The following is a 25527-nucleotide window of genomic DNA, read 5'->3' as shown; positions in this document are numbered from 1 at the left end:
GTCTTTGATAAAGCTCACGTTTATGTGTATCATTCTTCCTCAGCTAGTATTAAACACTTGGTCTGTGGCTCTTGCAAGTGAGCACTCCCCAGCCTGTCCCTTGTGTTGTGAAATGCACAGAATGCTGACATGCACTGCCTGCCATCTCCAGTATCTAAAGCATGCAGACTTGAAAGCAAACTGAAAGTCCTATTTTTATCCAGGTTACTTTATTCTCAAGTGGAAAGTGGAATCAAGGAGCTAATTATTTTTAAGCTGCTGCACCTGACAAGTTGATTTAAGTGGAAATGCTTTAGGTTGCACAAAGTCTGTTTTATTTCCAGATACATTGTGTGATAAAGACCTAAACCATCTGATTATATACAGACATGTTTTCCAGAGCTTATATTAGTAGGTTTTGAAGGCCCAAATATATTCAACTTTGGGGATTGGAAAGTTCAGCTTTTTGTCACAGGGGATGTTCCATACATGGTATTGAATGTGTGCCAAAGAATGAATGAGTCACCTTCAGGTGGAGAAGCAGCACAGCCTTCAAGACAGCTCAATTGGCAAAAGCAGTCTAAACGAAGGCATGATATTATTCTAGAAGTGGTTCTTAGAAATAGTGTTTTGTATAAAATCAGCTTGTTTTTAAAAGCCTCACCCTGACAGAAATAACACCGAGAGGGGTCTGTGCTGGGAAGCTCATTCAGTTATTTGCTCATGTCCTCAGTATGGACAGGAGAGAGCTCCGTACAAGAGATCGCCAAGTGATTCTGTCTGACTTCTGTAATCAGAAGATCATATAACAGATTTAAAAAGCTCTTTAAGCTTCTTAGGGTGGATGTCTGTTATCTCTCCTGTTCCAAAGAGTATCTAACAGCTTGCTTCACGTGCCATTTCAGAGTGCTTTTAGACAGCCCACGTGTTGCGACAGACCAAATTTATCTGTGCAGCCCATGGCTGTACAAACTGCTATCTAAGGTTTATTCCGCTTAGATCTGAAGAGTGTGGTGGGTGAAGGCTGGCTGAGCCCACTAACAACTTGCTGCTGTTAAAATGGGTAGTCTTGTTCCCTCCTGCCAAATTTTGCTTTGCTCTGTCTCATGTCCAGCTCCCTAGTGAGCTGATTCAGACACAAACTCACAGAAAACTGACCCACATAACAACAGCAAAAAAGGGAACAGTTCTCTGTTGAATTATTGAGCTGGAAAAGCTCACTGAGAGGTGAGACAAGGGCTACAGCTAGCACAGGGAAAAGGGAGAGACTGGATAGCTGAAGGGAAATTGAGGAAAGAGAGGGATCTTGTTTTGGCAGCAGTGAGTTTAGATGAGCTCAGTTGTCCTGTGTAATGTGCACTGAGGACCTTGCATGGTTAGAAATGAATTTGTGTCTGTAATAATTCTATGTATGTTTAAGTCATGGCTTGCAAAGTGGCAGAACTGTAAATGGAGATGATAAAATGTGCGTAAAGATATGATTTAGTCTGAGATGCCTGCAAATTGCACGTGCTGGTCTTGGGTACATCTAAGCAGCATTTATTACAATAGGCTCTCTTACAGCTTTTCATAATCAATGACTGCATTGAAAGGAATGCTTATTGATAGACAATCACGGATCATGTTCCTGTTGCTCTTAGCTGGGAAGTTACTGAATTTGAAGAAGCAATAGAGTATTTTGAAATGTTTTAAAAGTCTAGACTTACTACATGGGTGCTCAGAGGCACCTACTTGATGTAGGTTTGAAATGAGTGCTTTCATGTGCTGCTAAATGTTACAAGTTCTAACAATAAAGTGTCAGGCCAAGAATTTGGGACCTGGTTTGTTTTACCATCTCATTTTATAACCTCCAACATGTTGTTTGATATCTCTGGTTCATTTGTTCCTTACGCAGAAAATGAAGGTAATGCTGATGTATGTTGTTGGTAAGAATGGCAAAGAACGTGTACGACTAATTTATGTGTACTATTTTAAGACATGTCAGTACTTCTAATGTGCTGAATGCATCTGTTGCTTACAACAACTGTTGTTTATCTGTTGCCCTATTTCTGCAGGTAGATCTTGTTCCATCCATCACTTGTTTTTTGTGGGTTTTTTTCTTCCTGATTGATGAAAATCCACAGAAATACAGATTTCTGCTTCATTTACCAAGAACAGGCAAAATATATTAAAAAGTATATCTGACAGCATCAATCTGGTAACCTTCCATTAGGGTACTGAATCCTGGGATACTAAAAGTAATAGTATTAACTTTGTGACTGCTTATTTCTTGGGTTTTTTTAGGAAGCAATTAATTTGCTTGAGCCAATGACAAATGATCCTGTGAACTATGTACGTCAAGGAGCTCTGATTGCATCTGCCCTTATCATGATCCAGCAGACTGAGATTACCTGCCCAAAGGTAATGTGGCATACTTTACATACCGGCTTGTTAGGTGGAAAAATGGTCTCGGATGCCAAATCTTTAGCGCTTGGCACTGCACGTAAGCATTGGCAAGAGGGTGTATGTGCCTTGTAAAGAGCCAGAGCTGAATGCACAGCAGGAAGCTCCTGCATGGATCAGAGCATGCACTTTTGAATGGGGGAGTGATGCATGCTGATCGAAACATGCCTGATAGATGACAGCATTTTAACTCTAGGCGTTACAAGAATAAATGCTCTTTCTTAAAAGCTCTAAAAGCATCTTGTAATGATATGGAAGTGACTGTCTTCCACTAACATGCACTGAGGCCTGTATGCTCATGATTTATGTGAACACTGTTATTTAGTAAAGAAGTTGTTTTTGATGATAGTAAAGTAGTTTTGGATGCGGCCATCCTGCAGGGAAGTCCTGTTATAACTATGTTTCTTTTCTAGCTAGTCTTAAACTTTTCAGGTGAAACAGTTTCTTTTGTCAGAACGGGCTTAGTGGCTTTATAGCAAAGACTTTTTTTTTTTTAATGGAGTTTTTCTTTCTGCTCAGAACGCAAAAAGGATTGCATATGCTGTGTTTAGCTTTTAAAAATAGATTGCCCTGTGAATATATGACAGATGATGATATGCAAACATTTGTACAGACTAAAAGTCCACATTAATAGAAGCTCTGAGGTTCCACATTTCATCTGCTCTGGTGAGTGCTGAGGCAGAGTAGTAGCTGGTACTCATCTGTCATATATGGGTTGCTTTTATTGATGTCATTTTAGAAATTGAACTGTGATAAAAACAGCCCCTTTTTTACTGCATTTGGATGGGGAGAAAGAAAAAAAACCTCTTTGTCCAGTGGAAAATTTTACTTGGGAAAGTCAGCGAAGGAAATCTACAAATACAGGTGTTTGGGTATTTCCAAGTCATGGAACATGAAAATTTGCTGGCAGACACTTTGTTCCTTTGAATTATTTAAAATAAAAAAAAAAAAAGTAAAAAAACCCCCAAACCTAGTTAGTTTTCACTGAGCAGAATCCAGGAGCGTTGTTTATATTATCAGAATTGTAGTTCAACTGAATAAGCCAGTGGAGAACACTAGAGTTCTGTTGGATCCCCTTGTTTTCCAAGATACAAAGCCTCTAATGTGAAGTTGAATTATCTTTCTATGGAAAGAAACTGCTTGTTGTTTTTATTGTTTCTTCCTTGGTCAGGTGCTTGGAATGCCAGCCCTCAATATGGGAGATCAGGTTTAATCATTCTGCGCTCCTCTAATGTTGGGCAAATTGTATAGCTCTCCTGTGCCTCAGTTTCCCACCTGAAAGAAATAACAATGATACTTTCTTCTATGAAAGGACATTATGAGAATAAATCCATTTTAGCTTGCAAAGCACCCTAATCCTCTTGGGATGGGAATTGCAGACTGCTCTGAATCAGTCGGACATCCAAGACTTGTGGTTTAGTTGCTGAATCTGTTTATTGGAGTTTCACTTGTTTTGAGATGATGGGTGAAAGAGTCTGTGTGTCCTAAAGAAAAGTGCAGACAGGAAAACAGCTAGCAAAAATACAGATTATTTGAGGTGTGTAATAAGTCAGATCTCTTTCCCCGAAGAGGCCTGGTAACCTTGACTTCAGAGGTTGTGATATCTAGGCTTGTTAAATGGGTGATTAAAATAGTTGGCTAGCAAATACAGGATGAGATGTATAGTCTGGGGTTCAATGGCTTGTTTAAAAATGGGGAGAGGAACTGGAAAAAGCTTTATGCCAGCTTTAGGCCTTGTTTGAGCCAAAATTTGTGTGGTGTTACATAATATAGATACAGAAGGCAATTCGTACCCAGTCATAGAAGCACTGCAGATATTAAAAAACAAACACACACCCCCCCCCCCCAAAAAAAAAAAAACCCTACATATTATAAACTAATAAATAATCCCTGAAATATTCTTCTAATTCAGGAACTAACACAGAATATATAAATTTTATTTGTTTTGAACACCCCAAAAGTTAGTTATAACCATCGTAGTTTCTTGCTCAAAAGTAAAAGGAATATTTTGAGGAATATGCTGCCAATTAAGTTATTTATTATCCATGGGAAACTTTTTTTGGAGCTTTCCGCCAGCCTGAAGAAAAATTATTTTACTCTGATGTGAAAGGGTGGAGTTCAGAAAGCTAGCCATTTTTGGATTACAGTGACATATTTTGATCTGATTAGATTCCTAAGTGGCATGCTGGTACACTGTGTGCCAAAGTGCCTAACCTGATGTATGTGAGTATTTGCATTGCTGGATAAGCAGCTAGTAAGAGGAGCATGATGGATTTCATATCCCACAAGCTGTACGTGTGGTCTTAATGGGGTTACAGAGAAGCTAAATTTTATGTATCATCATCTCACTGCTGCTAAATACTTCACGATGCTTTGCATGTGAGAGATGGTGACTTTATTAAAGATTGTGATGTATAGTCTGACAAGCTTCCTGTCATTACTTTTCAGTTTTGTCTGTTCTGGGAATTTCTTTTTTCTTTTTTTTTTTTTTTTGGTAACTTCTTGTTTGTGAGCTTTGGGTTAGAAGGACTTTAAATTCTCTGGTGATAATTTGGGATGAAGATAGTAGCAAACAATCTTGCTTGAACAGATCTAGATTTTTCAGGAATAAAATAACTTCAGAGTTTTGAGAGCTGAGCGTTGCAATGCTGAAATGCCAGCAATAAACAGAGATTTAAGAATAAAAGTATTTTGGTTTAAAAGAAACCATTTTTGTTGTGAGAGAATGTGGATGTATGCCTTTGAATCACTTTTGCTGTTCTCTTTCCTTTGTATTTGTCTTCCTCTTTGCTGTGCTGACTCTTTATTTAAACAAATAATTTAAAGAGTTTAAATTTAAATAAAGAGTTTAAATAAAGAATTGTCATTAGATGGGGGTCACTTGAACTTGCAAGTTGCTTAAGTGCCAAAAGGGGTAGCAAATCTTGTGTAAAGCTGATTTGGCCTCTTTGGAGTTGAAACACAGTTCCTCCATGTGCAGCCAGCATGATTTTTCCTGACCTCTGTTGATACATTTAAGAACCATATTACTGCAGGATATAGAACAATAACAAGTTCATTTTGTGAAATGGAATCCTAAATTATAGATGTGATGAGACCATTGTAACAGAAATCAATGACAACTTCATTATGTATTTGTGACCTGCAGAGCAATTAAGACAGCAATTTTGGAGACAAACTACATCTTGAATTGATTTTACTTTTTCCTGTTTTTGTGTTAGGATAGTCATCTTGGCAAAATGAGAAGATAGTAAACAAGGTCAAGGCTTTTTCTCCACCCTCCTTTGATCATCTTGGCCTATTATCTTTAAGATGTTGTGAAGAAACCAGGACCAGATTGTCCCCCCCTTTAGAGGAAATGCTAGGTCTTGCTAGGATGCAAAAATGATTTTTGCTATATTCTAGTAGCACCTTAACATTCCTTCATGTAAGCATGTTACTGTTAGATGCTTCTGCATACTGTATGCTCTTTCAAGAGAGCAAGCATATGTAGAATAACTTCAGCTTTTGAAGAAGATAGATAGAATGTGGAAACAGTTTAAAATCTGTTTTATTAAAAAACAGATTCCTAAATACTCTTGTTCTTAAGACCCTGCATTTGCAAAAAAAAGCATTGTGCACATCACCTGCCACTGTTTCCCTTAGTTAACTGTTTATTAAGTCATATTCTTAACAGTCTCATGGGCTTCATGTGCATGAATGTTGACTGGTGGAGGGAGAAGTGGTAAACAACCTGATAAATGACAGCCCCTTGGGTTTGTGGTAGGAAATGGTGCTGTATCATTCTCATGTCTTAAAGCCTGTGTTGTTTCCTCAGTGTTTCCAAGGTTGTGCGTTTGGCTTCATTTGAAATCAGTGGCATGTTGTTTTGGCCAGCACTAATTATCATAATGGTGTGTATGTATTGTTAGTAAAGATGAAATGAGTCACTACCTACGTTTAAGTGTTCTTCCTGGAAGTCACCCAAATAAATTTCTTGATAGTATTTCCAAATGCTATAAAATTTTTAAAGTGCTTGAAGATTTCAAGGGAGAAACAGAGCTTGTGGGTTTTATAGCACGTTCAATAAACCTGTTCAGTAGTTTGGGATATGCTTGTTGCTGTGGTTTGAAGGAAAAATAGTAGCAGATTAAAGGGCTCTACTAGACAAACTCTGGCAGATTTTGCTTCACCAGCTTAAGAAATTACTGTCTGTTGACATCTTGCTCCATTCTGTAGGAGGTGAGTGCCCCAACAGCAAAGGCAGAACTGAGCTTTTGTCTGTACTGCTCTTGCTTTCTCCAGAGAGATGGAGCAATGGCTCTATGTGGGGATGATATCTTCCTGAACCGCTACAGCTAGAGCTGCCGAAGCAGGCTTTCCCCAGCAGCAAGGAAGGTTTTCAGCTGAGACCTGATCCAGTCAAAAATCCCATTCCTGTGAAGCATTTGCTTTATAGGAACAGCCTGAATAAGCATGCAGGCCTACCGTGCATTCGAATGTTGAGGCAGTCCTTTGATCTGGGTTTGCCTGGTCCCTAAGGCTAGGAAGGGTGGTCTCCCACCCTTTCATAGAACTATTTTGCTTCCACCGATGTTAAAGTAAAATTTCAGAAAGGGCACGCTTGCTCAATACATTTTCCAGGGTTGTCGGTGGTCCACGGCTCACAATGCACAGGTATGCAGAATTTATCTGAAAGCAGAACGCTCTTGATAGGGCACTACATATTCTGTATTTTTATAAGTAGAGGGTTATAAGGACTATTTCTTATTGTAGCTGTTCAGTGCTTGTTCATTGAATGCCTGCTCTCAGCTGATTCCCTGGTGTAACCTGTCCGTGTTGCCTGGAGAGGTGGCAATTGATCCGCTCAGGTTTAGCAGCCAGGTTTCTGTCCCTTGGTCCCTTGCAGTTGTCGATGTCCCAGTTAGCTCACTTCCCTGCATGGTGTCCTGATGCCACAGCTGATGGGTTCCTGGTGGGCTTGTTGCCTGGGTGTTTCATTCATCTGCTCTGGACTAATGTACATGTGAGTAGGAGCTGTGGAAGGCATGTTAGGGAAAGGGTGCTCACAGGGGCAGCGTGCCACAACCAGGGGAAGTGGACGACTTCCCCTGCTAGCCCTGCCTCGCCTTTCCCAAGTGAGGTGTTTCTGCCCTCTGTTCTGAGGTGCTGCTCCATCAGACTTCAGATGCCAGCATGAACATTAGCAGTTCTGCTGAATGTCTTCTCGCTTCACCCAGGGTTTCGTTCTCTGAAGATTTGATTATGGTGTAAATTCCAGATTACAATCCACCAAATGAGCTTTGTAACATCCATCTGTTTTTATAAATATTCCAAACCCAGAAGCTGAGCCCAGAGTCATGGGAATTATGTGCTCTGAACAGAGGCACTGGAATGCTACTGCTCAGCTCAACCAGAGGAATAGTTTTACATGTTGCTTCTGTGTCTCTGTGTGTCTGATCCGAATAATATCTGAAGGCTTTGGTTCACCTAGTCTGCGTGTAGTTGCCCTTGATACTGCATGAGGCCCCGTTCCAGGTTGCAAATGCAAACTAAGGTATTTTTCCAGTGTGCAGGAGGTCAGGCGTAAGAAACAAACTATTTATATTAAATGTGTAAACCTCAGTGTAAGCTTTTATAAATAAAAATCAGGAGAGCGTGAAAAAGCATAAATGGAGTGAAGCAAGAGCAGAGTTTGGTCAGTATATCCAGAATAAATCCCTTATTGTGTGTGCAGTATCTGCCTGCCACGCATCTGTCTGTGTGGCTGCCCTGAAAATGTACATTGCTTCTTTTTCTTAGGTTTAATAAATGCAAGGAAATTTAAGTCACCTCCTTTTGGGGAGAGGGACTAGTAACTAAAAACTTTTTAATGCAAAGGGGAATTGGTGAATAGAGGACTAATATTAGCACACAAATTGTTGGACTGACTTAGACTGAAAAATGGAAATAGCTGCTGTTTTTCCCCTGTCAGTTTTAATAAATGCCTCCTGCTCTACTGGAGAAGTGTTATTTTGTTCAGCTTCGCTGGTCCTGTTTAAAAGTGGCTGGCTGCTCAGGTGCTTCACAGTTGTGAGACTGTCCATTTGTGTGAAACAAATAAAGTAATTTTAATACAGTTGTGTTTAGCAGGTCGTGATTTCTTCGTATGAATGTTCGTGTCTTTCGCTGTCACAGACTGGTTTAAATCTCATCAGGTTAGATGCCATCAGTGCTGAAGGAGTCGAGGTGACAAGTAGTACAGCTGCGTTAGTGGCTGAAAGAGCAAAGGCAGGGAGTGTATCAACCAGAGAGTGTCTGTTCCTTTAGTGCACCTGTGTTTTAAATGGTGTGATGAGTTAATGTGCATTGAGAACTATTTTGCAGAAAACACGTGGTCTTAATCTGAAGTGTTCGCTAAGTGAGTAGGGCTGCCAAGCAGCATTGTGGCTCTTGGGTATAATGCTCATGAGTTGGAGAAGCAACCTCTATCTTCTTTCCATCCCAGACATTGGACATAATCTCTCAAAGGTAGAGCCTCAACTTCTTACTGCCTCTGGTCAAAAATTCACACATGAGATGTGGTGAAATTTATTGCTAGCATTACCTCAGCTGCAGGATTACCTCATGGCTCTGAAGTGCTTTTACTGGGGAATCTGATCTTGTGCTTTGCTGAGAAACCCCTGCAGTTTGATTTATCCCCTCAGTCAGCTCTTCGTTCTGTTTTGATCTTTTTTTTCTTTGGGTACCTTGATGAATCCCAGTTTAACTAAATGTTATTCCCAGCATAGTTCTCATGTCACTGACTCAGTTGTATGAATGGTTATTTTTTTTGCGGGTGTGAAAACTTTCTGTAAGCGCTTTGAGATTCCCTAGTGCACCCCAAGACAGGCCACATGTGCTAGGAGTGATGCCTGAAGGCTGCTCCTGGTGCTCTGTGCTGCCTTAGCACAGCTCTGGAGCTTGTGGTGTCCTGCATGGATGGGGTACCAGCTGTTCGCTGGGTGCTGTTATCAGCCAGGAGAGCCTCCTGAGTGTCGTAGTCAGTGTTTAAGTCTCCTTCACTGGTACAATTAGGTGCTGGCAGCATCAGAGGCTGTGCAAGAGTACATTCCTATTGGTGGTGTTAAAGTTTGGCCTCTGCCTACAGCAGACACTAAGTGTGTTTCACAGCTGAAAGGTAGGACCTTTCTTCAGACACTTGTCACTGAGCGAATATCACTGGTGTCCCTGGGGAGGCACGTGCTTTTTTCATGTGAAAAGTGGCTAGGGGATTGTCAGGTATTAGGGTTTTATACTTGGAAACTTTAACTGTTTGCAATACTAGGACTGCTCTGTGTCTCTGGAGGCTGTGTCTGGCCCTACTGCCTTGAGTTAGAAGTTTGTCCTCTCATCTGTGGCTGCAGGTGTAGGAAGAGGACTTGGAATACCAGCAACAAAGTGGACCAGTAGTGGGCAAAAGCTTGTTCAAGACACCTCGGAAGGAGCCTTTTTGAAAAGACCTCCTTTGCTTTTGAGCATGTCAAGTGAAGGCTTAGTACAAAAAACAAGAAAAATTAAAACAAAATGTCACATGGATATCTGGATTAAAATTAATTTAGGGAAGAGGTATAAAAGATTCTTCCAGGCATGCTGTAGATGGGATGCAGCTTCCCAGGTTTTGACTGGGTTGCAGATTGGGATTTCCTGGTCTGCTTTTTCAGCTATAAAAATTACTTGAGCTGTATTGTTGCTCCACTGTATATATTAAAAGACTTAAGTTATTAATTTGTGATAAAGCCTTAGGTATTGCTGGATGTGATACTGTTCTCTCTTCAACACTTAATGAACCAGTGAAGCTGTTCGAAGCAATGACGATGATAAAAGCAAAGGTTTAGCAATTTCCCTTACTAATGTGCACTTAAGATATTGTGGTGAACGTACCATGGCATAAACTGTTACTTTATTAAATATTTTCATTAATGTTTTTCACTTAAAAGGTGGGAGTGCAGTAGCAAAATTTGCTGATGATGCACCATAGGGGCATTATCAATACAGCAGAAATATTGTACAGGAAAAACAGAATAGGTTTGAGGTTTTCAGCAGTAGGAATTGGAGGAAACTTAATAAAGTGCAGTGTCACGCACCTAAGAACATATAGTAGTTCTTGCTACAAACTCATCAGTTGGTCTTTTATTCCAGTGATACTCCAGAGATTCTCAAGCTATTCCTATAAGGCCTGCAAAATGTGGTTTGGGAATGCATGTCTATCCTGACTATTTTAAAATCACTATATGGGTATCTTTGAGTGGGGAAAACCTCTGTAATTATTAGTGGGATGACTTGTAACACCACTGACTAAAGCCATTGAAAAGACTGATGTCATCCTAGGATGCAGAAATCTAGCATGCTTCCATTAAAGACAGAATATTTGACTCATGTAGTCAGTTTTATAATCTCTCTCTCTTTTTTTCTTATTTTTTTTATCCAGGTCAGCCAGTTCAGACAGCTCTATTCCAAAGTGATCAATGATAAGCATGATGATGTTATGGCAAAGTTTGGAGCAATCCTGGCACAAGGCATTTTGGATGCAGGTAATTCCCCAAACATTTAAAGCAGTCAAAATTTCTTAAACTTTTCTGGCTATAATAGCTGTAATAGCAAATTTCACTTGGGAGATGAGGTGCTGGCTTTATGCCTGTCGTGTAATAGTGGCAAGAAATCTCAAATTTCAAGTCATTTTAGCTAACTAAAGAAATAAACCTTGATTTGTAGTTTCACCTTGTATCACCGTGCTTCTGTTAGGAGAGACTCAACCAGTCATTGGGGCAGAATTCATGTCCAGAAGTCTGGACAAATACGATCTTTTTGCTCTAAGTCTGTTTTGTCACCCTGAATGTTGATTTATAGCATGATAGGTTGCTGCTTTATTTTTCTAAGTAAGCAGCTGCTCCAGAAATTTGGATACCTTGTGGTATCCAGTCCTCATATTTTGCTTTTTCTGTTAAAACTTGACATAACCAGTTTAAAATATATATATGTGTGTTAGATATATTTTTAATAACTAGGCTTTGCCTCTTTCCTGATTATTGAGAGAGGTGTTGCACAAAGAGGGAAGCATAGTTAACAGCATCAGTGTTACTTCAGAAGACCTAGTTAGTTTCACAGACTACTACCTTTTTCTAGCAGAGGAAATGTCATTTCATGAGTGTTAATGACTAAATGTTGAGCCAGGGATAGGATTCTCTAAAGGCATTAGCATTTCACAAGGGCTGAATTGCAGGGCCTATTAAGGAAGGCTTCTGTAAGCGAAGAGGACAGACAATGTTTTGTTTTGAATTTTTCCTTCTACTGGAGTTGACTTGTGCTGTGTGTGTCAATAGCATCCCCTTTCCAAGTTTCCAAAACCCGTTTATCCCACCTGGTCTCTCGTGCTGTCACCTCTTCTTGCCATGTACTTCGTTATTCCCTGTGGTAGGTAGAAACAAGCTGGATTTCCCTGTACTCCGAGGTCAACGTTAGTCCTGAAGTCACATAGGCAAAGGAGTCTCATATATTTGTCTCTGTGGCATGGCTTAAGCACAGCACCATGCACTGTCATTACAGAGTGACCGTATGAAATTACTACATCTCCAAGTCATGTGGTGGGTGAAGAAAAACTTAGGGCTGCCCGCACCTATCTGCGTGGAAGCATGCTTGAAAAGCTCTCTTCCTGGGGGGCATGTGGCAGTCAGGCTGCTCTGTGCTTTATGAGTAGGGCTACTCAGAGGAGAAAGCAACAGGAACCACCTTCTTCATCTTTCTTGCCTCCCAGATACCCCTCCTGGAGCTCAGACTGAGCAATGTTCTTGGCACAAGACTGTTAGAATAATTTTGGTCATTCCCATACTCCTACTGTGTTGCTGGGAAGCCAGAGCCCAGCTGGCTCCCAGATTTTTCTCTCAGCGGTACAGACCTGCTTCGAATTCCGACCTTTAAGATTAAATCATAAAAATGCAGCTAAAACCTTATTTGCTTCCTGTGTCACTCATGTATTGTATAATGACTTGGAAACCAGAAACATCCAATTTTAATAAACCACATGTCAATGTGTGCCAACTTTAACCTCTCTATTTCTTGCTGAGTGGCTGGGGGAAGGCTGTGAACTACCCTTTCTTAACCTATTTCCACTTTCATTAGAGCCTCTTAAAAGAATAAATTCTTTTTAGCTCTCCCATACAACTGCAAGTGCTTATCTGAAACAATGAGCTATAGAATTTAATTATCACTACCAGGAGGAAAAGGTTCTTTGTGTCATCTGCCACAGCTGGGGCAACTGAGTTTGGGGTTTTTTTGTTGGGTGGGGGTTTTTTGGGGGGGGGGGGCGGGGAGGAGAAAAGTATAATTCTCTTCCAATGACAGGCTTTGATTAAAGGGCAAGATTTCCAGTGCACAACTGGGAAATGATGCATGGGAGGTGGGTTTTTTTTTCTCTGACAATGAGGCAGTCATTAGACTGGTGGTTTCATGGAAGGAGCGGGATACCTTGGGAGCACTGAAGTTGAAATGAAGAATTTAGTCATTGTCTAATTGTTAGGCTCAGCAGCTACATTTTTACTTCTTTAATAAAACAAGAAAAACGTAGACACTCTAAATTTAAACTTAGGGATTCTTTTTTTCCCCCCAAACCTCTGAACTTTTATAACGCTCCCCTTCATGTACAAACACGCTCTCTTGTTCCAGGCTGATTACTCCCATTCTGTTCTTTGCAAAATCAATATGCTTTATTTTCTGGAGTATGTATTTGTAAATGTGAGCTACAAAAGGGATATACTGATCTAATTAGATGTCAGCATTTTACCTGCTTGAAAACTATTTTGCCCTATGGACTCTAGGTATCTTCTTTGGTTCTTAATGCCACATTTCTCAGTCAGTGAGAAAAAAGGAGGAGCAGCAGTCACTACACAAATATCTGTGTAGTATATCTGGAAAATCCTTTTCTCGGTATTTAGGAGAGGTTTGGGTGGGGTCAGCAGTGCAATGGGTTGGGGACAGATTGTAGCATTGGGCAGTGCAGACTGAAGCCAAAGAAGCGGTTGACAGCCTGATGGTGGATGTACTGGATTCTACACAATTTGGAGGCATTTGTAATGAGTGATGACAAAGACAGTGTCATCTAAATTACAGAGAAAGGAGTTGCCTGTCTCCTCATTGCTGTCTCTCCAAATATGCATCTCACACAATGTGCTATATTTTGGATGTTAAAGACTTCAGTACAAAAAATAAACTTTGATGCATAAGGTCTGCTCTCCCATGTGTTGAATTCAGTGCTACTGTTTCCCACCTTTCTCCTGTCTGTCCCTGTTCCATGAGCTCTTCATGTAAAGTTGGGTCTAACTCTCTGGTAGTTAGGAAAAAAGCCATTATCCTGTGCTAATGGTTTTGTCCATTAGATTAGAGCTACCGTGTGTTTCATTGCCTATTTGAATCAGGTCACTGGCACATGCTGAAATCAACTCTGCCTGAGTTTTGATGGCTCGTCCTGTGAGATTTTTACTTTTCTGTGCTGCTGCTAACAGTTCAGGTCATCTTCGTTCACTACGTTGATGAAGTGGATTATAAATCTTTGCTGATAGAGAAGGAAACAGTATGATACTGTTTGAAAATGGGATGCTGCCTAGGCTGGGGTTGGAAACTAATTTCCAAGGTCCACAAAGCATCTTTATCTAATGACTGTTGTGCTGGTGTGTTGTCCTGCGCTACACTGCTGGAGTATTACCAAGTGCTACCGTGACTATGTAAAGAGTGAGTTCATCAAAATATATAAATCATTGGTGTCTGCTTGCTGCACTCCCCCTCTTGTTAACTGACATTAAACTTGAGGCAGCAAATCCTCATAGCCTTCAGAACAGCCACTTTAATTCCAGTGAACCTTGCACAGGGGCAGTGTGAATTCTGGGAGATGGACCTTATAGTACTACCCAAGGAGCCCTGAAAACTTTTCTTGTGTGTTTTTTGAAATTTTTTTCTTTTTCCAGGCGTTCTGTCACAGCTTTCATCCATCCAGACAAAGGTCTGGAATGTGTTCCCTTGCAGGCTGTCAGGGCTGCTACTTAATCATGAAGATAAATCACAGTTGTGCAATATCATGTCTCCCCACCTTTCCTGCTCCCTGCAAAACCCTGGGAGTGAGGGTGGGCTGTGTGTGGGTGTAAAACAGCAGAAAGAAGTAGCATGACAGCATCTTTTGAATATGAAATCTGTTACTCATCCAGGAAATTCCAGAGATTGGATAATATAATACTAAAGGTTAAAATAAATTCTGAAAATTCTGAAAAGTCCAGAAGTTTGATAAAGTCTAGTTAAGCTGCTCATGCAACATTCACTGGGCTGCTTGATCCAGAATATCTGCAGATCGCTGACCTGGCCCTTATACAGTGATGCAGTGAAGAAAAGTTCAAAGTAAAGATGCAGGAGAAGACCAGAAATTTGAGTGTGCAGTGTTTGATATGTTTAAGGCTAGCACAAGACCTCAGGCAGTCCCTCCTTAATGCTGTGGCAAATTCAGGTATAAGGGCGAGAGATTGGTATTGGAGAAAATAATGAGAAGCAGAGCAGACCTAGCAGTAGTAAAAGATGAGACCGTATCATTGTCTGTCTTCAAAGAGGCGGCTGGAAGGAGTTCTCTAGTAAAACAGCAGGAGATCTATTGCTACCACAAAAGGAAAAGCAAGTAGATAGTACGTATGCAGAGTATCTTACAGGAGGGCATCAAAATCCTCCATCTTCTACTGCTTCTGCTGGGACTAACACTGACAGATATGTAAGATGAGATTACTGCTTCATTCAGGGCTTTCATTAGTTTTGGCAGCAAAAATTGATTTTCCTTGTCTTTAAAACTCAGACAGCTCCATTGCTGCCTGGCCCTGTTGAGGTGGCTGTTTGTGCGAGGAGAGGGAATGCTACTCCAGTTCAGGATTTTCAGCTACAAAGCACTGTGGGCTTGCAACGAGTGGGTGTTTGTATTTTAACAAAGTTAACCTCCCTGCACCTGGTCTTCTCAGCGGTAATGAACTTGCCTGGTGCCCTATTCAACTCAATTCACTGTGTTCATCAGAAGACTGAAGATCAGATTAACACTTTCTCACTGTCTGCAAGCCCAGTCTTTCAGTTTGGTTTCTAGCTGGATGTTTCTGCACTACATCAACATATGGAGTTGTTTTGGTCTCTGCTTTGCAAGTACAAAGCTAAGACTTGGTTGTCTGGCAGAGATGTAATTTTGCTGCAAAGACTGCAGGAGCTTGTCTCTTTGCTGCTTAGATTGATAACCTCTAGAAGCAACTTCTGAAGTTGCTGCTGTTTACATTTTTTTCTACTGAGATGGTGTAGGATAAAAACCTAGGCATATTTCTTCTGAATAACTGACAGTCAGGGAGGCAGCCACAGAAAGAAAAGTTTCTGTATGCACTGCTTTATATGCGCTGTTTTCCTTGTGAGTCTTGTCTTGTGGATCATCTACACGCTATCTTTTAAAACTCCTTATGGCAAAGGTTTGCCTTTTTCTCCCCCTCTCCTTGCCTTCTGCATTGTACTTTTGTTTAACCTATATCCTGGCAAAATGAGCATGGAAGGGCTGTATTCCTTGATTGTGTTTGGGTAATATCTAGCAGATAGAGCAGTTTGGTTGTTATGTCTGTTTTACTGTGTAAGCTGAGATCACAGTAAAGCAGGGAGGTGTGTTCCAGAGGAGAAAGCTGACAGCATTGCCTGGCTTGTGCTGTGTAGCCCCTAGCTGTTTTAGAGATGCATTGCTCAGGTGTCTTTGTGGAGTACCCAGGAATGCATTAACTAACTTATTTCATTTATGATTCCTTACAGGGGGCCATAACGTAACTATTTCGCTGCAGTCGAGGACAGGACATACTCACATGCCTTCCGTGGTGGGGGTTCTGGTCTTCACCCAGTTCTGGTTCTGGTTCCCCCTGTCACACTTCTTGTCGCTGGCTTTCACCCCAACCTGTGTCATTGGCCTTAACAAGGATCTTAAGGTACGTAAGGAGCAGAGAGGAGAAGAGGGTGCTGATAGGTGCTTGGAAGACTCAAGTGGTCTGGGACGGCTGTGCATGGATTTGTAGGCTTTCTTTGCATGTTTCCAGCTCATTTGTGCCAGAAAAGGCACTAACTGGAAGAAGTCTGAAAAGCAGGCTTAAATTGCAGAGCTGGTAGTGGGAATAGGGACAAGAAAAATGTAGAGAGCAGACTTTGACCCCGTTACTTCAAAGTAGCTTACAAAGAAAGGAACTTTAGTCAGTATGCGTGGGCAGAGACCACCCCATTATCACTCCAGAAGGTCAAGGTTATTTTAAAAAAAAAAAAAAAAAAGTGTGTTGCCCCCCTGCCCTCCCAAATAAATTATGTGATATTGTCCCCTAGGAAGGCTAGCAGTGGGAAAACAGGATTTGTTTGGATTCCTTGGGGAGTAAACATTAAACCAAGCAGTTGTGGGTACTGCACTTTTCTTATGCATCTGTTCTTCCAGCTGATCAGCTGTGGTATGGCCCCTGCAAGCTGTGTACCACGCTGGGTCTCCTGTGCTGAAGAACTGAGCTAGTAACTTCCACAAAAAAGCTTCTGAATGTGGCAGCACAGGGGTGTGCAGCCCCCTCCTGTCATTGCTGCAGCCTTATTCTGTGATGCACAGAGCTTGCATAGGGCTGAGCTGCTCTCAGAGTCCCTCTGGGACTGAGCCAACTTGCTGGATTGCAGCCCCTGGACCAAAACCTTAGGGCTCTAGGTTGCTCTTCATCTGTTTCAGGCTAAGCATTAAGTCAATCTACACACAGCTCAAAATTCTCGCTGTGTTTGAAGAGAGAGGTTTGCATGGAAATGCCTTTTTTGGTTGTGTTTTTTTTTCCTTTCCCCCTCCCCTCTCTGTCCTGAATACTTCCCAGAGGTTGCATTGCTGCTTGTCTCTGCACCTCCTCAGTGGTGATAGGCTCAGCACCTTTTTGGCTGCTTGACTGTACTGCCATTTTGACTCCCTCTCCCCATCACTTAGAGTTTCCAGAGAGCCCAAATGGCTGTAGGTTATGTTGTATAACTTGGCTTGCATTCTAAAGCCAGCTACAAGCTGGATGTATGTTATGGGCTGCACCACACCCACCTTGCTTCCTCAGAGCAGGCCCTGTTCTATTGTTGCTCCATGATGTGTTGTAAAGGAAGAGAGTTGAGATACTGCAGAAATTAATTCAGTTTAAGAATTTGGATTGGCTGTCAAAAGATGCTTTCTGCCCTTGCTTAAGTAGCTAAGAGAATATGTGACACTGGTAACCCACCCCCAAAATGTACTGTCCTTTTGCAAGAGGTGAATGTCAGGCAGTGCTTGGTTTGCCCTAGCATGCGTTGACAGAGCAGATCTTCACTTAGATCTTAAACCAATTTTGTGTTAATATGAGCAGGCACAGCAACAACATCAAAACCACAAAAGCTTCGAAACAATGAAAACAAAGCATGGTGTGAATAGTGTGGACTGTATGGAGAAGGCTAGGAGGGCTTGCCAGAGTCAAATTATAGAATAATTAAATAACATTGTTCTAGTTGAACTGTTGCCACTGATAACAGTTTCTCAGCTTCCGGAGGGGGAGAAGGGGAAGCTTGTATTCTTTAGAGGATCTGTGTTTGTCTCTGCTGGAAGGAAAATGAAGCTAAAGTAATTATTCTGCTGTGGATTTTTTTCCCCTGCTTTTCTCATCTCTAACAATTTTTTTAACTCTTTGTCTTAGATGCCAAAAGTCCAGTACAAGTCCAACTGTAAACCGTCCACATTTGCCTACCCCCCACCTCTTGAGGTACCAAAGGAAAAGGAGAAAGAAAAGGTATTTGGGTTAGCTTTCTGTGTTGTAAAAACTAACTCCTAGTATAAACGTGGACTTTGGTGGCACTAACAGGGAATCTAAAGAGCAAAAGAAAAATTGGCAGGCACTATTGTCTCTGAAAGAGAATTCTAACTATTTTTTTCCTTCTGTGTCTGGGACTGTTGCTGATCATGGCATACAACTGCTGTGCTACTGAGTCACTGGAACCTCCCTTGTCTCCAGTGCTCAAGCAGAAGCATTGAATTCGTATTCAGAAGCTACTGATTCGTATGTGTGTATCATCTTTGTGCAGTACCAAGCACAATGGGGTCCTCATTCATGACTTGGGCTTCACAATGCTACTGCAGTACAAACATTGAGAATATTAGGTGGGACACTTCTCAAATAGTCCCATATGGAAGGACAGAAGCATACATGGGCTTAGGGCAGTGGGCCCATGTGCTAGAATAATAGCTGTCGGGCCTGTGGATTGCAAAAAGGTAAGTGTGCAACTGAGAATATCTGGGTATTGAAAAGGAAGAGATGAGACCTATGGGATGACAAGAGGGACAATAGTGGAAGCAATTTGTCTCCTGGCGTAAGATGGTAAAAGCTGTTGAGTAGACCACAGCAGCAGGCAGAGCAGCCCTTAGGGAGCAATTGCAGCAGTGGAGACCTCAGGCATGTCATGCTGATGAATAACATTGTGTGAAAACTGTAAAACATTTTGCCAGGATTGAATGCTGGGCAGGACAGATTTCCAAGCCACCAAGGAACGCAGAAATGAACTTTGATGAAAGGCAAAGCTCACTGCTCATAGCTGCTTTCTTGCCTTTGGAATAGGATGGGAATTTGACAAATCCTTTCTCTTAAACTTTCCCGGCCAAAATTAAAATGTGCCAAGAGCCCATGTTTAGCCTAGAAAGCCTCACCAGCAACGTGACAAATGTGGTTGTTCCCTGTCCCTCTGAGCAAGTTACTGCCTTACAGGGACAGTTACTGTGGATAGAGAGATGTGCTCACTGGAAGGGAGACGTGCTGAATTCTTGTATTCCAGTGTATTAGGAGGTTTGCTCTCCTTCTGCATATATGGCTGGACCCAGTCTGCATGCATGGCATTTTTTTGTCCCATCTGTGCCATTTATTTGCTTTGACAGTGGTGTATTTGTCTCTTAAACAGCAGTAGGTAGGAAGTGGAGTTGGTCTTACTGACACCTGCACTGAGAACTGACCTAACGCTGATTTCCCTTTGTTCTCCTGCCTGGGGAGCTTAAGCACAGCGTACAGTGTTGCAGTCATGCTGAATGCCTCCTCTGTTGACATATCCAGGTTTCCACTGCTGTGCTGTCCATCACCGCAAAAGCCAAGAAGAAGGAAAAGGAGAAGGAGAAAGAGAAGAAGGAAGAGGAGAAGATGGAAGTGGTGGGTGCAAACATTGAAACTTAATTGTCGTCTTCTCCCTTTATAAATGTGGAAGGTGTGTCATGAAAGCTGGCACCCACTTAATGCCGTCCCCCCTGCCACCTGTGTTAGTTCTGAGCAAAGCATTAACTCACGTTTCAGTGTAGTGCATACACTGGTTAGCATCTTTACTCTGTGTGTGCGCACTGTTAGAGGCAAGAGGTGGTATTATTTATGAATACATTATTTCTGAGAAATAAATCTTCCTCAGTATTGTTAAGTAATGGACTTCCTTAAAGGCAGAAGCTTGTTTTAACAAATTTATGTGCCTTTAACTGCATGAACCTTTTGTGCATTATTTCATTGCCTGCTGTTTCTAGACCAAGGGAATTTTATCTCTTGTCCATGTACTTATTAATGTGGAAAAAGTCTTAATAATTTCATGTCCTTGGTACCTCTGACCTTTTAAAAAGAACTCAATGTTGTAGCATGTGTTTGGTGTCTAATTCAGTTACAAGCACCGAGGAGTTTAAACTTTCTGGTTTTGCACATGCTTAACCCCCCATTCTGAAATGTTCACCTTTTTGGCAGCAATTTCTTACATGCTTTGCCCATCTATCAAAATGCCAAATGTTTATTCACACCCACCTCAGGACCAGCTGAGCTTTGAGCATAGGATCCATATGCTGCTCAGTAGTTATGGTGATTGCTTTGGTCCTCTGATGATTTCTTTCAGCTCATAGACCTGACACTGGAACTTGTCATCGTCATCTGTGAATAATGTGTCATCCTGGAGCCTGGAGCAAGCTGAGGGATAGAGAAATGGCTGGATAATGAATTCTTGGTGGTTGCTGTAATTTGGAAAACGTTTGGCAGCTAAAATTCTTGCTGTACCCTGACAAAGGACCCTTCCTTTTATGCTCTGCTAACAGATGCAAATATGCCAAGAACAACTGTAAGCTGAAAATGAGTAATGCTGACATGCTCAGTAGAAACCTTACTGATTCTACTTTAACATCTCTGTGAGAAAAGCAACGTGGTCACAGAATTTTTTGCCTCTTTAATTTTAAAAAGAAACACACAAATGGTATGTGAAGGGAGTGTGGCATAAGATCAAAGTTGTATGTATAAACCTTCCAAGACCTACTTAAATGCAGCCATATTGTAGGCACTGAACTTTATACAGTTGGCTCAGAAAATGAATCATCTCATGCGTGCAAGGTAGAATCTCTGGTTTTTGTCTTCTTGCTGCAAGGTAGAATCTCTGGTTTTTGTCTCTTTGCTCCTTTATCAATGTTTCCTTGTCATTAAACATTGCATTTTCTTTGAATTATTCTTACAGCACTATATACTAAGCAAAATGTGCTGAACAGATGCATGTTTCTTCTAAAATTGCTACAACTTAGTTAAGTACAGGTGCTGAGAGGAAGCAATATATTAGAAAGGATTCATGTGTCGTGTCTTTGTGTGTGTATGCTCCAGATGTCTGAAAAGTTTTCTTGGCTGAATCAAGCAGCAAAACGAGGATAGTAAAAAGGGAGCTTGCTGCCACCTGCTGTGTTTGAGTCGAGTGTTTTGCCCTTGTCCTAATGTTTTAGAGGTATAATTGCTTTCCTGTTTTTCTTTTATGCCTGTTACATGACTAGTAATCCATAGCTTCCAAGAGATCTGCAAAGCAACAAGCAGTCACTGCGCCAGAGAAAGTCCTGTCTGCTGTTACAGGACGTGCCATGCATTTGGTGGTGTTCCTGATAATTTCCTATTGGTTGTTTTCATCTTTTCTGCAGTCTTTTTTGTTTGCAGTTCAGATGTTCCCAAGCAAGAGGGAAAACATGATCTGTGTTCTTAAGCGTGTAAAGGATGCTGTGTTTTTTTTCCTTCTGAGCTTTTGCCTTCAGCTGCTGAGTCATTGGTAAAGGAGGGTTTAACTGCAGTTCCCTAGGGAGTCAGTGAGATTGAGTCATTTTGGTTGAGCTGCTGTCAGTGACAGCTGTATAGCTGCAAAAATAGAAGGGCAGCTTTTGGCAATCTTCGTGTGCTTAGTAGTGATATTAAAGAATCTTCAGTTGTGAACAGAAAGTGGTGAGTTTACAGAGGAAGTATTAGAAAAGGAAGCCAGAGGTAAACTGTTCCGCTACCACCTCTTGGTGAACTTATTTTCCCCTGCTGTTGAGAGCAAGGCATTGCCATGATGAGACTACTTAGAGCCACACTGGCATTGTCTGTGCCAGCTGATAGATACATGTTAGCTTGTTCCTCAGCAAGAGGCTGGCTTCTCACCATGCTCTGGAATTTCTGCCTGTGCTAAGAGTGTAGCAGGTTGTACCTTACCCTCCTGAATTGTGAAAGGGCTAGAGACTACTGTTAAAATCATGTTGATGTTCTCTTCCCCTTCCATAGGATGAGACTGAAAAGAAGGATGAAAAAGAAAAGAAAAAAGAGCCTGAACCGAACTTCCAGCTTCTGGACAACCCAGCCAGAGTCATGCCTGCTCAGCTCAAAGTTCTCACTATGACAGAGAGCTGCCGATATCAGCCTTTCAAACCAGTAAGTGTCACCTTCCTAGTCCGTGTGCTTGACAGAGTGTTCCCAGTGCTGGGCTTGTGTGTAAGGACCCAGAAGTTCTGTGTGTACATGAGAATGCCTCTCTCAGCTGGTGCACCACTGTAATGTGTTATAGAGATTTGCAACTTCACTGTTGTAATATTTGCTTTTTAATGTTCCTCTCTCCAAATGATCACATGCAGTTCTAGTTGGGGGAAAGCCAGAGCTGCTGCAAACCTTTTAACCGTGCTAATGCTGCTTTATTTTTCTTTCCGCTTATGTCAAACACTGCAACGTGGAAACCGATCAGACATACTCTGTGCATTAATGACATTGCTGGGGACATAAAGACTGAGCCATGATCATTACAATGGGCTGAGAAGTTATACAGGCTCATTGTCAAAGCAGTAAAATACATTAAGACTTGTGCTGGAGCTTTATTATCCTGCAGTGGGTTTTATACCTAAATGGAGGGGGTTTTTCATTAAACAGATTTCCTGTTCAGTTACATCTGACCTTCATCTTCATCAAAAGTGCCTTCATCACTTCATCAAAAGTGTCTTGATCTCTTGTTAACATACAGAAGAGATAGTATGTGATTGTCAGATGGAGAATGAAAAAGATCTTTTAGCATTAAGCCCAAGGGATAACTAACTTTTCTGTGAGATGCTCAAATATATTGCAAAGCTAATAAGCTTGCTCCTGATCTCTAAATCTCATGAGTCAAAATCTTCCGGCCTTTATTTTTGTTCAAGAAATAACACACTTGACGTCCCCCTTTTGCAGGATTCTGCATGGGAAACGGTGTTCAGAAGAAGTAATATTTTTTCCAGGAAAATAGATATGTTTTTAATAAATGGATTTCCTGGAATTCCATCAACACATTGAAATTCTCTGTCCACCATCCCCTTTTGAAACATCTCCTTTAGCATAGCTGTGGAAGGGTTTTTCAGTTTCTAGCCTTTAAAGAGAGGAGGTGACCCAACTGGTATTTGGGTTGGGAAGATCTGCTATGTGGTCCAGTAAGTGTCCACTCATGCAGCTGAAATGTGGACCTATGTAGCTGTTTGCTTCAGTCTCAAAAGGAGCCAAGTCTTTGGTGAGGGGAGTGCGGTTTCCTGCCTTAAACCCCCACAAATAGGTTTTGAAGAGAACAGAACAGTGCAGTTTTTTGCTGGGATTAGGGTGTGTAACCAAGGAGGCTCTCGAAATGGAGCTGTTCTGGACCTTTGCTCAGCTTTGGGGAAGGCCAGAGTAAAAGGCCTCTTTGAAATGCTGTTTATAGCCTGGAATCCTGCTGTGGTCAAAGGCCCTGATCCCAGCCAGGCGTGACACAGCACTGCCTCTTCACACCTTGTGTTTCAGTCCTGGAGACGCACAGATTTGTTTCAGCCTGCCAGGATGTTTGGTTGTGATCTTCGTAATTAATTCCCCTTTGTTTTTATGAGGTTCTGCTAATAGGATTCCTCAGTCGGTGGAAGCTGGTGATCAGATTAGTCTCTGTTTGAGATAGCCTCCTGGGAGGCGGCTACACAGAGGTTTCACTAAGCTTCGTTGCCCTGAAAAGATGAGCCTTATAAAGCAGTTATGTTCAATTAGTTTTCATGTGGAAAGCCCCGGACTGAGACTGGGGTAAAGCTGTGAATCCAGATGCCATTTGCTATCGAACTGAGACTTAGATAGTGGAAATGCAAAAGGTAGCCTGGATAGGCTCCATCTGTTCCATCCCCTTATCAAGCAGGGATCTGGGTGAGTGTCAGATGCTTTGCTCTCTGAAACTTATTCCTGCTGAGGTGTCTCATATGGCCTAGCATAAACATTGTGGCCACAAACACTCCACCACGAGGCAGAGGCAAGCAGCTCTAATGCTCACTGCACTTGTCTTGCAGCTTTCCATCGGAGGCATCATCATTCTGAAGGACACCAGTGAGGATATGGAGGAGCTGGTTGAACCTGTGGCAGCTCACGGTCCGAAGATTGAGGAAGAGGAGCAGGAACCTGAACCACCAGAGCCCTTCGAGTACATTGATGATTAAGACCTGAGGTACAGTGTAGTGTGCAGACTCACCTTTATTAATCCCAATGAAGGAAAAGCTTCTTTGGATCAACTGAAGCAGTTACCAGCACCCAGCACTCTTGTTTTAGCTCTTTGACGGCTTCTGCACCAGATTCAGAAACATGCTCTGTCCCGATTTGAAGAGTTTGGCAGCAATAAAAGAGAAGTCCACTCTTCCAGATCAGGCCTGACCTAGTTGTACTGGATCTGGTCTCTAATCTCGCAGGCTTGGCTACTCTTGAGTAGAGCCTTGCTGGACAGAGTTAGAGCAGTGCATGGGGTCACAGGCAACAGCTGAGCTGGGAATAATCAGCTCATGAAAGATGGTCCCAGAGGGGCAAGTGGTGTATGTAACAAAGCTGTCATCTACTTGACCTCAGTGTGGCAGGATTGGTCGAAAGAGAACTACTACTCTGCTTTCTGGGGTTGTCTTGTCTTCCCAGCAGTTCTGAGCAGAATTTAAAGACGCTTCCGTCATGGGCTCTCTGGTGCTCTCTGAGCCCGACATAAAGATACTTGTAGATCTGTTCCAGGCAATGAATGGTGCGGTTCTCAGGTTCCTTGGTTAAAGTGCCTGAACTGATGTGCAAGTTTCTCACTGAGAGGCAGAAACCCAGTTGCTTTATTTCCAAATATGGGCTGGCATGTCCCAGTGCTCCCAAGAGCAAAGATTATGCACTTGAATTGGTGGATGGGCAGGAAAACAAACTCCTTGCTAAAAACTGTAAATGTTGCGTCAGTGGCAGGCTCGAGCGAGTGTGTGGGGCCAACCACAAGAAGCCTTAGTTAAATACATTTGCTTTTCTGGTTTCTCTCTCCCCTTCCTCCAGGATCATGTCCTCTAAAGAAGACACTATGCTTGATATCAGAAAGACAGACATGAAGACCTTTCTATCGAGATCTGCTGTTCAGTGCATGCAGCCCCAATCTGTGCTGAGCTAAAGCTGATAGTCCGTGTTTTATGGCTGAAGAACAGATATATGCTATTTAGTGTACTCTTTCACAAAACCTTGTTTTCAAATAAATATATTAAAAACTCTTGACAGAAAACTTGCTGCTTTAAAAAAAAAAAAGGAGGCCTAACAACAGTCTTTTCCGCTCACCCCAAATGTTTAAAAGTAGACCCAAGTTGTGCATCTTCCTCCAGCAAAGCTTGACTGACTCTGCTCCTCTGTAGAGTTGTTGGGATCTGTGCACATCTCTGCTTTCTCTAGCACTCCTTTAGGCTGAGCAAAGGCACCAATTCCAGTCTGGCCCAGCCATAGCACTGATGCTATGGAGAGGGCAGGTCTCTGCTTGCCAGCAGCTGTCCAGATGAGGTCTGCTTCCAGATTA

At 41.9% G+C, this 25527-nt stretch overlaps 1 protein-coding gene across 3 annotated transcripts in view; it reads left to right on the top strand.

Annotated features, from left to right (window-relative positions):
* Positions 1-25232, top strand: part of PSMD1 (proteasome 26S subunit, non-ATPase 1) — a 75443-nt gene extending 50211 nt beyond the window's left edge. For all 3 annotated transcript variants that reach the window (XM_075507068.1, XM_075507067.1, XM_075507069.1), the window contains 8 exons: positions 2263-2379; positions 10850-10952; positions 16216-16385; positions 18120-18212; positions 19521-19613; positions 21993-22139; positions 24026-24180; positions 25023-25232. In XM_075507068.1, coding sequence (XP_075363183.1) covers positions 2263-2379; positions 10850-10952; positions 16216-16385; positions 18120-18212; positions 19521-19613; positions 21993-22139; positions 24026-24172 — 870 coding nt within the window. In that variant the 3' untranslated portion in view covers positions 24173-24180; positions 25023-25232. The remainder of the gene's footprint in view (positions 1-2262; positions 2380-10849; positions 10953-16215; positions 16386-18119; positions 18213-19520; positions 19614-21992; positions 22140-24025; positions 24181-25022) is intronic.
* The last annotated feature ends 295 nt before the right edge of the window (positions 25233-25527 follow it).

The sequence above is a fragment of the Mycteria americana genome, chromosome 7 (genome assembly GCF_035582795.1).
Source record: "Mycteria americana isolate JAX WOST 10 ecotype Jacksonville Zoo and Gardens chromosome 7, USCA_MyAme_1.0, whole genome shotgun sequence".
Classification (NCBI taxonomy): Eukaryota; Metazoa; Chordata; class Aves; order Ciconiiformes; family Ciconiidae; genus Mycteria; species Mycteria americana.
The sequence above is the reverse complement of the archived record's forward strand: the minus strand, read 5'-3'. Positions and strand labels throughout refer to the sequence as shown.